Source organism: Syngnathus typhle, linkage group LG2 (assembly GCF_033458585.1).
Source record: "Syngnathus typhle isolate RoL2023-S1 ecotype Sweden linkage group LG2, RoL_Styp_1.0, whole genome shotgun sequence".
In the NCBI taxonomy this organism is placed as follows: domain Eukaryota; kingdom Metazoa; phylum Chordata; class Actinopteri; order Syngnathiformes; family Syngnathidae; genus Syngnathus; species Syngnathus typhle.
In genome coordinates this window covers 24587815-24601708 of record NC_083739.1, presented here as the reverse complement: position 1 = coordinate 24601708, position 13894 = coordinate 24587815, and the positions used below count along the sequence as shown (strand labels likewise).

Here is a 13894-nt window from a genome sequence, read left to right as displayed (position 1 = left end):
TATGTTTATGGGATGGTGAAGGTCGCACCTAATTGTTCTGACAATGTCAGACGCTGTACCATGAATGTCCGGGAAGGTGTTTGGTGAAGAACCTGCAGAATTGGAGTCTGTGGGTTCTGACCACTTGCGAAGGATTTCAGTCACCGCCTCTGTTGTTTCTTCGACACCAGTTTTTGATTTTGGACTGGAAGATGTCTTAGAACTCTGAGACTCTTCTGTTGCCTGAGTGCTGCTATGTTGGCGCCAGCATGGTCCCAAACACCGTGTGGTGGATTGGACACGGCCCAAGTAGGACCACAAAGCACCACAGGAGAGCCTTACCACTTTGAACAGAACCTCCAGCTTGGTGAACGTCCCTGGGACGTAGATAATGGGTACCAGTGGCTCAACGTCTGTGTCGGTGGCTGAATCCAAAGTCCGATTGACCCTCTTGGAGATTTCCTCTGCAAGTAACGAGTCCAGCTTGTTGGTGTAGTTGCATGGCTGCTCAGGAACACCAATCGCTGATGCAAAGGTGGCATTCATGGTGCCATGCATGACTGGGGCCGTGCATTTGGATTTAATGTCCAGCACCCCCTGCTGGAACAGGGGCAGAATCATTTTCAGGGTATCAGATGAGAGTTTCTGAGCAATCTCTATGCACATGTCAGCTAAGATGGCCCCTGTGTCTGAATCAAAGTCTTTGCCAGCCAGCAAACACCATTGGGCTGAAGAGATTTTGTCGAAATGTTTCATCACAATTGGGAGTACCACCTCCTGCTTGTCTGTGCATCCCGACTCCATTCTCAAACATCAAAGGTGTCCTGATGCTGGTGACAAATGATCCAAATTAAAACATGACACACCCAAACTGGCCAAAGAGGGACAGTGTTTCACCCTATGACAAAGGGACCCTTGATAGAAAATTCCAGATATGCCTTATGATGTCAGAATTTTACTCCACCTCTCTGTGATGGGATAATATTCCACTCTGCTTCCTGTCTGATCGCTGATGTCACTTTGCTCTCCTTGTATGAAAGGTGTGGCTCTGAAAATGCTGTTCACTTTGCTCTCCTTGTATGAAAGGTGTGGCTCTGAAAATGCTGTCTTGAAAGGTTCAATGGTTATTTTTTGCTTCAAATAAAAACAAGTCACGTGCATTGGGAAAACTGAAAACCGCATAAGTGTAAAACCTTTCCTTGTTTTGAAGCCCCAGAGAAATGCTTTAGTCATTATCAGGCATACTTGTATTTGAATCATAGAGCATACAATTATTGACAGACTTTGGGTATTTACCTACCCACAGACATCCCTGGCCAGTAAACTCTCTGAGAGAAGTAATGTCTTGGTTTGGTCTGTGTTCTTGCAGGGCTGGCATGAAAGTTGTGGAAAAAGGCGGCTGCACCACAGAACACTTTTACTCTGAAAGCTTTGGGAGTTCCTTACTGGCACCAAAAGTATAGCTTTCCTCCTGAAGAGAGGCAATAAAGTCATAATATGCTATATAAAATGAATAAGAAAATTAATAATTAAAAAGCACAATAAATATGCATTTCTAGATTATATTTTATTTATGTCGTCTTAGTCACTTGATTTAGCTAAAAACGTATCGTCTCAATATATAATATATTAAATGTCACATCTCTCCAGGACATTATCACATATCAAGAACACGTGTCTTCAATGTCCCAATATGCTTCTCTGAACCAGGTCTGAATTTCAGATAAACACCAATCCCTCCTCCAATCCTATCTTTATTTGCACATAATATAATGGGTTCAGGCACCTATCTATTATTTAAGCATCATGTCTGATGACAACCTCATAATATTTTGACTTTAACCAATCTGCATGGTGTTGCAAATCTCCATCTCAGGACGGCCAGATTTAGTAACGTGAAGGGGCCCGGGGGCCAATATTTTTTTCGCTTCTCTTCCGTGGGGGGTTCTAATGGGACGTCAAACGCTGCGCGTTCGCTTCTCTTCCGGGGGGGGGTATATATATATATCCATCCATCCATCCATCCATCTTCTTCCGCTTATCCGGGGTCGGGTCGCGGGGGCAGCAGTTTCAGGAGGGACTCCCAGACTTCCCTCTCCCCAGCTACTTCATCTAGCTCATACCAGGGGATCCCAAGGCGTTCCCAGGCCAGCTGAGAGACATAGTCTCTCCAGTGCGTCCTGGGTCGTCCTCGGGGTCTCCTAACAGTGGGACATGCCCGGAACACCTCCCCAGGGAGGCGTCCAGGAGGCATCCTGGTGAGATGCCCAAACCACCTCATCTGACTTCTCTCAACGTGGATGAGTAGTGACTCTACTCCGAGTTTCTCCCGGATGACCGAACCTCTCACCCTATCTCTAAGGGAGAGCCCGGACATCCTGCGGAGAAAACTCATTTCGTCCGCTTGTATCCGGGATCTCGTTCTTTCGGTCACGACCCATAGCTCGTGACCATAGGTGAGGGTAGGAGCGTAAATCGACCGCTAAATTGAGAGCTTTGCCTTTTGGCTCAGCTCTCTCTTTACCACGACGGACCGGTACAGAGTCCGCATTACTGCCGACGCTGCACCGATCCGCCTGTCGATCTCGCGCGCCATCCTCCCCTCACTCGTGAACAAGACCCCAAGATACTTAAACTCCTCCACTTGGGGCAGGATCTCATCCCCGATCCGGAGAGGGCATTCCACCCTTTTCCAATCGAGGACCATGGACTCGGATTTGGATGTGCTGACCCTCATCCCGACCGCTTCACACTTGGCTGCGAACCGCTCCAGTGAGAGCTGGAGATCACGGCCTGAAGAAGCCAAGCAGAGACGCGATGCTGAGGTCCCCAAACCGGACACCCTCAACGCCTTGGCTGCGCCTAGAAATTCTGTCCATAAAAATTATGAACAGAATCGGTGACAAAGGGCAGCCATGGCGGAGTCCAACCCTCACTGGGAATGAATCCGACTTACTGCCGGAAATGCGGACCAAACTCTGGCATCGGTGATACAGGGACCAAACCGCCCTTATCAGTTGGCCCGGTAACCCGTACTCCCGAAGCACCCACCACAGAACCTCCCGAGGGACACGGTCGAACGCCTTCTCCAAGTCGACAAAACACATGTGGACTGGTTGGGCGAACTTCCATGCACCCTCGAGGATCCTGCTGAGGATAAAGAGCTGGTAATCCCCTGTAATTGGAACACACCCTCCAGTTCCCCTTCTTAAAGAGGGGAACCACCGCCCCAGTCTGCCAATCCAGAGGCACTGTCCCCGATGTCCACGTGATGTTGTAGAGACATGTCAGCCATGACAGCCCCACAACATCCAGAGCCCTTAAGAAATCCAGGCGGATCTCATCCACCGCCGGGGCCTTGCCACCGAGGAGTTTTTTAACTACCTCAGTGACTTCGACCCCAGAGATTGGAGAGTCCGCCTCAGAGTCCCCAGGCCCTGCTTCCACAATGGAAGGCGTGTAGGTGGAATTGAGGAGGTCTTCGAAGTACCGTTTCTTCCCATGTATAATGCGCAAAATTTAACTAATTTATTGTCCTAAAATCTGGGGTGCACATTATACATGGGTATTTTTTTTTTCTTATAATTTTTTTATTTTTATTTTTTTTAAGAAAATCATGGTACAACAATCTTTGAAGAAAATCTTGTCACGGATGGAGTGTGGAAAGGAGCAGGGCGACCAAGTGCAGCTTGGACCAGGGTTCATTGGAGGAACTCAAAACACAGACTTGGTAAACTAACATAACTCTCTAACAAAACCAACAACAGGACTGACAGACAAAGACGTCGATCAAAAAGACAGGGTGACATTACCAAAGACAGGAACAGAAACCTGTGTTATTGTCAAATATTGTTTTTTAATCTCCATCGCGGACTGGACGTCATACGAAGGCAGTATCACTGCGCACTATGGATCCGATGCGAATAGTCCTCTTCTCTTCTTGACTGACAATGAATGTGATAGTTTAATACAATCAGCAAATAACAAAATGCGTATTACAGGTAATATTTTATTTCACAACACTTCGCCTTGTTCCTTTCGTCTCTGCTGTTCCCTTCAAACACGCTCCATACGAACGCAATGCTCTCGTATCAGACGCTTGCTCGATCACCTGCTCGTTTGCTGTCACAATGTACCCTACACAAATCCGAAACATTTGTTGCGGCTCCGAGTCACGACGAGGGGCAAGTTTTGGTTTCCAAGGGTGTTTTTATTCCTCTTCAACTTCTCTCCCATACAGAGCGGCCTTTTTCACATGTCCGCACGCTAACTGATCGCGGTGGTGCCTTTGCGGACAGTCGGAGAAATCAACGCCAACAAAAAAAAATACATCCAGCCTAGTTAAGACCATACCAAAGACTATAAAAATGGGACCCATTGCCTCCCTGCTTGGCACTCAGCATTAAGGGTTGGAATTGGTGGGTTAGATCACCAAAATGATTCCAGAGCGCGGCGCCGCTGCTGCTCACTGCTCCCCTCTCCCCCAGGGGATGGATCAAAATCACACGGGGATGGGTCAAATGCAGAGAACAAATTTCACCACACCCAGATGCGTGTGTGACGATCATTGGGACTTAAAAATTAATAAAAAAAAAAAAAAAAAAAAAAAAAAAAATTGGGGTGCGTATTATACATGGGTACAGGCTTTTTTCCAGCATTGACATGCCATTTTTAGGGTGCGCATTATACATGGAAAAAAACGGTAAAGCGTCACCGAGGAACGCTCGTCTCATTTTTCCAAAGACATTTGCCTCTCCCTCTGTTGTTCTCATCCACAGACTGAAATGAAAGTTGAAGCGTTTTTCAAACGTGCCGTTTGTTTGCTAATTCAGAGCACGTGAATAAGCGTCGGTGGGCGCTTGAGGTGCTACAACTGTAGACTCGGTGCATCACCAGTGCGTCAGGCATGGAAACAATCCAAGCACTGGGCTGCGTTGGAAAATTGCAGGAGCGGAGCGCGCTATACCTCTCAGAATACGCGGACACTCATGGTACTTTGATGCACGTGGTGTGAAAGGCGCTAATGGAAAGCGCAAGTTTAAAAAAGAGAAGAGCATTGCGTCACGTAGTGCCCCACTGCGGTCGTCAAGGCGACGAGATGACAACAGAGAGAGTCTATTGAAAGCAGCTAAACAAATCAAGCAAGAGACACGACGGTAAGATTTAGTTCGTGTGTGTGTAAATTTTAAATGGTTGTATCGTAATATAGATAATTGTTTGTATGTTTTGGAGCGTTTAATAAAGTATTTTAAAGTTCTGACAGTCAGTCATATCACCGTAAAAATAGTTTTTAGAACAGTTTTGGGGTGTAAATATTGTATATCATGAGGTATACTGTCAAATGACAGCCAGTATTAGATTCTGCATGTATATAAAGATAAAAAAAATATCAGTCATTTTTGACTGGCACTATTGTTTCTTTTATTATTTTGCACGGGTTCAGGCAGTGTTTCCCAACTTTCTTTCATCCACGGCACACCTTTTCATTGGAAAAAATCTCGAGGCACACCACCAACAAAAAACTGTTAGGTGTTATACCAGGTTCTACAGAACTGTCTCAGAAAATTAGAATATTGTGATAAAAAATATACATTCCGGACTCATTACAAATCAACAGAAATATTGCAAGCCTTTTATTATTTTAATATGGCTGATTATGGATTTTTCCGTGTATAGTGCGCCCCATGTATAATACGCACCCTAAAAATGGCATGCTGATGCTGGAAAAAAGCCTGTACCCATGTATAATACGCACCCAATTTTTATGAATTTTTTTTTTTTTATGAAATTTTTTTTTTTAAATTTTCAAGATGGCGTTGCCTAGATTCGATATTATCGGCTTCCGAGCAGCAGTCCACAAACCAATTGCTCTCCATGTTTGGTAGCACTTACCTATATGAGCAACTTTTTTCTTCAATGAAGATGACGAAAACTTCTCACAGGAGACGTCTGACTGACGAACACCTTTGTTCGATAATGACGGTTTCCTCAGCTCAAACCCCATTGATGAACTGGGATCCATTTTTTTCTTGGTATGGCGCCGTGAGTGGCTGCCTCCCAGCAGTGTTCTCTCTTTTCCTCTTTATTTCCTTCTTTTCTCCTTTTTCTTTCTGTCTTTTTGTCCATTCGGCGATGCTGGTGCCTTCTACCGCACCTCGGTATCTCTTCGGATCGGATATATATATATTTTTTTCTTCCTGGGACCGGGATCATCGGTTGAGCCGGCGTAACTCTACGACGGCTTCCTGCTTATCCGGCCCTCGCCTTGGCCTTGCAGCCGCAACCCCTGTGGGGAGTCCGCTCCCTCGTGCTCGTCGGTACCAACGACTTTCGCCATGCTAGCCCCGTGGTGACCATTTGCACGTTCCCCGGCTGGGTGCCCGGGACGCTGCTCACACGTTTGCCTGCTTTGTGATGTTTTCACCGATTCACGACCACGGTCCATTGGGCGCCGTTGAACTGGACTGCCCTTACACCTGTTGATGGACCCCGTGGAGGCTATTTTGTGTGTTTTGGGGTGTTCTCTTGTATTGGGGGTGCTGGTTGGCCGCTGTTACTTTTTTCCCTTTGTCTTTTAGCTTTGATTTGCTTTGATGGCTTCGTCGTCGTGTGGCAGCCTTATGAGAGTATTGAGTTGCGCTCATGCCATCTGTGTGTCTTTTGTATCTGGCTTGGCCGCATCAGAGTAGATCAGTGTGTCGCAAAATGAGCAGTAAATACATTTTCTATGCACTTTTTCTTGCTACTCCAAGGCTTGAATGGTCGATTTATTCATAGTTGTTATGTTATTTTATTTTCAAATTTATTAGCCTGTGTAAGATGCAAATTTTGACATTTACCTCAGAAGGCTGCAAACAGAAAGGAGGTATTCAATTTTTTTTTAAATTTTATTTAATATGCCATTGATGTTTTATTATTATGATTATTATTACTATTATTGTTATTATTAGTATTATTAGTGTTATTATCAACTTAATTTTGCACGCCTGCACTTTTAAGTTATATAAGCCTTGCTTGTTCATATCTATGAACAAGCAAGGCTTATAATATTCCATATTAAAAGGTTCATTTGTTCAACCTTGGCCCGCGGCTTTGTTCAATTTAAGATTTTGGCCCACTGTGAATTTGAGTTTGACACCCCTGGCTTACAGCTTAAGAAAACTCCAAACTCCTATCTCAAAATATTTGAATATTTCCTCAGACCAAGTAAAAAAAAAGATTTATAACAGCAAAACAAAATCAAACATTTGAAAATGTCCCTTAATGCACTCAGTACTTGGTTGGGAATAATTTTGCTGGATCAATGCAGCGTGGCATGGAGGCAATCAGCCTGTGGCATTGCTGAGGTGTTATGGATGCCCAGGATGCTTCAATCGTGGCCTTTAGCTCATTTGCATTGTTGGGTCTGGTGTCTTTCAGCTTATTCTTCACAATACCCCACAAATTCTCTATGGGGTTCAGGTCAGCGGAATTGACAGGCAAATCGAGGACAGTAATGCCATGGTCAGTACACCATTTACTGGTGGCTTTGGCACTGTGGGCAGGTACCAGATCATGGCAGCTGAGTGGTGATCACAGTCCCGGTGTCACGACTTGACTGTGTATTTTATGTTGGTGAAAATGAACAATCCAGGTTCTCAGGTTGAACTACATACTGGGATTTCCATCAGTCAGCAAACGCACCACGGTCGTCAGACCGTCACTGTTATCAAAAGCACACAGCAGCAAACTAAATATGTGCCGACCAACACAACATGAAATCTCAAGATTTTCTGATTAGCCACGCATGCGCGATTAGCAAGTAGATGACCGGGCCTTGCGCTAACTGACCAGTGGTTTGGCAATTTACATATGTATTTGCAATGTGCTCCGTAATTAATATTGGACAATTTCCCACGGCACGGCCGGATATCTCTCACGGCGTGCCGCGGCACAGTGGTTGGGAAACACTGGGTTAAGGTTCTGAACTATAACAAACTAATATTTTGGCTTCTCAAGGCAGACAGCTAATGTAGATAAACGTCAACAGAGTTTTGGGCAAGGCGGCCATTTTGGTGACACTCTCGAAGGGAAAACAAGTCAAGCCATAAGACATAACCACACACTTTGAAGAGATGGAGACACTGGTGGAGTCCAGTCATGAGGAGCAAGCAGAAAATGAAGATGAGCAGGCGGGAGAAGCTGATGATGTCTTGGCTGTGTGTGATTTCCTGTAAGTGACCACTCACGTCCTGTCAGGTACAGGTACAGATTTTTCACCTACCAGGCCAAAACAGGGCCTGACCAATATATAGGGAAAATAGTTTATAAATCAATTTTACTATATGAAATAAAATGTGGGAGGCACCGTGGAGCACTGGTTAAGCATGTCCGCCTCTCAGTGGAGAGGTTGTGGGTTTGATTCTGGCTTTGGCCTTCCTGTGTGGCATTTGCATGTTCTAGCTGTGCCTGCATGAGTTTCCTCTCACATTCCAAAATCACGTACAATAGGCCGATTGACCACGCCAAATTGCCTGTGAGTGTGAATGGTTGTTTGTCTATATACTAGTGTTTAAAAGTTTGGTGTCACTTAGAAATAGCCTTACTTTTTATATAAAATAATAAAAAAAAATTCAATGAGGTTAACATTAAACAAATCAGGAACATGTTGTGTACATTGTTAATGTGGCAAATGACTATTCTAGCTGCAAACATCTGTTTTTTAATGCAATATAGGTGTATTAAGCCCCATTTCCAGTAACCATTCCTCCAGTATTCTAATGGGCCATTGTGTTTGCCAATAGTGTTAGAAGGCTAATGGATGGTCAAAGTCAAAGTCTGCTTTATTGTCAATTTCTTCACGTCAAGAAATACAAAGAGATCGAAATTGCGTTTCCTACTATCCCACGGTGACAAGACATATTACACATTCAAGTAAACAATACAAAAAGTAAAAATAAGAAGGCACATACAATGATAAGAAAACCCTTGAAAATCTTTGTTAGTTTTCATGGAAAATACTAAATTGTATGAGTGACCCCAAACTTTTGAACAATACGATTGGCTGGCAACCAATTCAGGGTGTTCCCTGCCTACTCCCCAAAGTCAGCTGCTCCAGCATGCCCGTGACCCTCGTGGAGACCATATACTCGGAAAATGGATCGATGGATAAAAACACTAAAACAGTGGTCCCCAACCTTTTTTGCGCCACGGACCGGTTACATGTCAGAAATATTTTCGCGGACCGGCATTTATATAAATAAATAATACATATATATAAATAAATAAATCATACATTTATAATAAATATATAAATACGATGAAATAAAATGATACGACTGACATAAAAACAAATACAAATGACAAAAATCTAACTCACCATTACGTTGAATTAGTGGGAGCACTGAGTTTATTTCTCAGAAACGAGCCGGTCCCATCTAGACGTAATCGGAGACAATGACACCCGAAGTGATTAAGGTTTGTCTTTTATTGCAGGATGCTTGGTCTCCATGTCTTGAAGCCGTTTTGAATGCTTGATTGGCTGGTTAGTTAGCCTGTCGCCACATATTAGCTTTGCGGGCTCGACTGGGGAAACATGTCACGTGACCGGGACGAGTGTCTTGACCTGAATTAATTGATCGTCGATAAAAAAAAAAAAATTCTGTGCGGCTTGGCGGCCCGGTACCAAGTGACCCACGGACCGGTACCGGTCCGCGGCCCGGTGGTTGGGGACCACTGCACTAAAACAAATTAAATGCCTTTAAGGAATTAAAGATGTATTCAAATATTTTTATCCTGAGTTCTCATGGGCTGCTTCAAAAGAGAAACCTGGAGAACATTGTGAAAGATTGGATGGATGGATGGATGGAAATAAAATGAGTGGCATAACTGGGCTCCACAAACTTCTGACGGGGGGTGTGTGTGTATTGCACCACCTTCCCTTGTGTAGGCACCGTCTCTGCTCTTTGTCATGCCACGCATGCATGCACACAAATAGAAACACACACACGCAATAACATTCTTGTTGACTATGGTGTTTATGCTGCACATATTTGATTGTGTGTGTGACCTGTAATTTGAGTTGCAAGTGTCTCACAGGTCTACTCCACCCCTTCCTGAGTCATATAGATGTAATTCTGTGGAGGAAGTTCGCCTGCTGGCCATTGCTGACAACTTCCAGCGTCAGTATAGCCTTTTGTGTCCCGAACGGAAACCTCTGCTGCTCTGCCCCATCAACGAATGTGGTGTCCAGGTAATATATCATGGTCTGTTTTTTTGTTGATTGATGTTAGGTTTGTAGCTGTCATGTTTCCCTTGTCTTGTTCATAAACATTGCACTCACTCTGTTAAATGTATTACTTATACCATATTTCCACTACACACCTACTGCTAAAACTGCAATATGGTCATTTAGTAACTTCCTACAATCATTTCATTCTGTGTACAGTGCTACCTCTACTTATGAACTCGAGTACTTACGAACTTTTCGAGATACGAACTGGTGCCTCACGATGTTTTTGCATCACTTTTGAATCAAATTTTAACTTCTGAACCGGAGCCCCAGCTCCAATAATTATTGAGCTCGACTTTTTCTGTCTTCTCAGGGGTATTTTTAGCAAGTGTAGAAAATTAGGCAAACAGGAATCTGGTGGTAGGCGTGCGTGTGTCAAGGTAGATAACCAGCCAGGCGTAGCGCTACACAGCGGCTCAGGCTAACGGGAATCAGGTGGCAGGCGTGTGTGTGTCAAAGCAGACAAAACGGCGAGAACTGACCAGCGAACATGTATATACACGCCCTAATCAGTGGGTAACACGGGACAGGTGGTGGCGATCAGCGCCGATTAACATGCGCAATTCCGTATGGGTGATGCGCTCCCCCGAGGTCTAGCACGGAGGGCACATCAACCGGCCAGCAGGGCAAGAGCAGAGACGTGACAGCCACGCATGAAGGAAAAATCCACCACTGTGCAGAAAGAGTCAGGACAGCGATAATGAGTGCTCATAGCGTGTGCGTCTGTTTCACTGAGGACCGTTGAGACAGCGGCCATGAGCGCTGAGCCTCTGAGCAGTGTGCGTCACTGTAGACGTGAGTGAGTTCAAACGCAGGAGGCGGCATCTGAGGGAAGAAGCATCAACTGGTGCAGAAAGAGTCGGGACACGCGACAATATCACCTTTGTTCTTTGATTTAATGTAAATGCACAGGAAAGTGTGGGAATGGTTTACTTAAGGTAAAAGTATTGGGGAGGTTTGAAAAAGCTTTAATATTGTGTACTAGACCACAATACAACAGGAGATTCATACGCAACGTGACTCACTTTGGTTTCGCTCAGCATGATGTCCCCTGGGTTAACGTAATGTGGTATTTCCACGAATGGACACTTTGCATTGCTTGGCAAGGAAAACCACTTTTCTAATTGACTTGCATTACACCCATGCCCCGTCGCGGCCAACTAGAAACACTACCTGTTGAAATTTTTAATACACTGTATTCCATCTATCCTTCCATCTTTTTCCGCTTATCCGGGGTCGGGTCGCGGGGGCAGCAGCTTTAGAGGGACTCCCAGACTTCCCTCTCCCCAGCCACTTCGTCCAGCTTATCTTGGGGGATCCCAAGGCGTTCCCAGGCCAGCTGAGAGAAATAGTCTCTCCAGTGCGTCCTGGGTCATCAACACTCTATTACAGGATATCCTCGGAAGGCGTCCAGGAGGCCGCCTGGTGAGATGCCCAAGCCACCTCATCTGCCTCCTCTCAACGTGGAGGAGCAGCGGCTCTACTCCAAGTCTCTCCCGGATGACCGAAGTTCTCACCCTATCTCTAAGGGAGAGCCTGGACACCTTGCAGAGGAAACTAATTTTGGCCGCTTGTATCCGGGATCTTGTTCTTTCGGTCACGAGCTATGGGTCGGCGAGGGTAGTAGCGTAGATCAACCGGTAAATTGAGAGCTTTGCCTTTTGGCTCAGCTCTTTCTTCACCATGACGGACCGGTACAGAATCCGCATCACAGTCGACGCTGCACCGATCCGACTGTCGATCTCATGCTCCATCCTGCCCTCGCTCGTGAACATGACCCTAAGATACTTGAACTCCTCCACTTGGGGCAGGATCTCATCCCCGATCTGGAGAGGGCATTCCACCCTTTTCCAAGTGAGGACCATGGACTCAGATTTGGAGGTGCTGATCCTCATTCTGACCGCTTCACACTCGACTGCGAACCGCTCCAGTGAGAGTTGGAGATCACGGCTTGAAGAGGCCAACAGCACCACGTCGTCTGCAAAAAGAAGAAATGCAATGCTGAGGTCCACAAACCGGACACCCTCAACACCTCAGCTGCACCTGGAAATTCTGTCCATAAAAGTTATGAACAGAATCTGTGACAACGGGCAGCCTTGGCGGAGTCCAACCCTCACTGGGAACAAATCCGACTTACTGCTGGAAATGCGGACCAAACTTTGGCATCGGTGATACAGGGACTGAACCGCTCTTATCAGTTGATTCGGCATCCCATACTCCCGAAGCAGCCTTTACAGAACGTCCCGAGGGACACGGTCGAATGCCTTCTCCAAGTCCACAAAACACACATGTGGACTGGTTGAGCGAACTCCCATGCACCCTAGAGAATCCTGCCGAGGGTATAGAGCTGGTCCAGTGTTCCATGGCCAGGACGAAAACCACACTGCTCCTCCTGAATCCGAGATTTGACCTCCCGACGGACCGTCCTCTCCAGCACCTCTGAATAGACCTCAACAGGGAGGCTGAGGAATGTGATTCCTCTGTAGTTCCGCTGTAAAACGTAACATCTGTATGTACATTTAAATTACCGTTTTTTTTCCGTGTATAATGCGCGAAATTTAACTAATTTATTGTCCTAAAATCTGGGGTGCGCATTATACATGGGTACAATTTTTTTTAAATTTTGTTTTTAAATTTTTTTTTTTTTAAGAAAATCATGGTACAACAAAACCAACAACAGGATTGACCGACAAAGACGTGGAACAAAAAGACAGGGTGACCTTACCAAAGACAGGAACAGAAACCAAACAGACATCATGACAGTAACACACGCAATGATCCGACGGTGAGAGAGGGGCAGACAGGACTTAAATACAAAACACGTTACATTGATTGAGGTGACACAGGAAGGGAGGGGCGACGCGAACAGAAACTATGGCAACCTAGACACATAGCAAAACTGGGGACGAGACATGACAAATCTCCCTCGAAATAAAACTTGAAATCACCTTCTTGTTTGTTGTCAATCGCGCGTCGCATTCAGCCATCCTGCCCAACACACTTAGTCAGTAAAATTCATAATTGACGACACATCGTTTGATGCGATGGTGCAATCCTTGATGGTGTGTTATTGTCAAATATTGTTTGTTTTTTAATCTCCATCGCGGACCAGACGTCATACGGAGGCAGAATGACTGCGCATGCGCACTATGGATCCGATGCGCAGAACGGATGCATAAGACACGTCAGCTATATAAAGAGCGAGAGTTGTTTTCTTCCTATTAGTTTCAATTCACAGTTTAATTAGCAGTTTCAATCAGCAAATATCAAAACGCGTATTACAGGTAATATTTTATTTCACAACACTTTGCCTTGTTCCTTTCGTCTCCGCTGTTCACTTCAAACACGCTCCATACGACCGCAATGCTCTCGTATCAGACGCGAACTCGATCACTTGCTCGTTTGCTGTCTGTCACAATGTACCCTACACAAATCCGAAACATTTGTTGCGGCTCCGAGTCACGACGAGGGGCAAGTTTTGGTTTCCAAGGGTGTTTTTATTCCTCTTCAACGTCTCTCCCATACAGAGCCGCCTTTTTCACGTCCGCACTGATCGCGGTGGTGCCTTTACGGGCAGTCGGAGAAATCAACGCCAACAAAAAAAAATTACATCCAGCCTAGTTAAGACCATACATACCAAAGACT

General features: G+C 45.3%; 1 protein-coding gene across 1 annotated transcript in view; it reads left to right on the top strand.

Annotated features, from left to right (window-relative positions):
- The first annotated feature begins 4824 nt into the window (after positions 1 to 4824).
- Positions 4825 to 13894, top strand: part of ccdc135 (coiled-coil domain containing 135) — a 97419-nt gene continuing 88349 nt past the window's right edge. Inside the window, exons 1-3 of the mRNA XM_061272158.1 lie at positions 4825 to 5135; positions 8009 to 8191; positions 10057 to 10210. Coding sequence (XP_061128142.1) covers positions 8094 to 8191; positions 10057 to 10210 — 252 coding nt within the window. The 5' untranslated portion in view covers positions 4825 to 5135; positions 8009 to 8093. The remainder of the gene's footprint in view (positions 5136 to 8008; positions 8192 to 10056; positions 10211 to 13894) is intronic.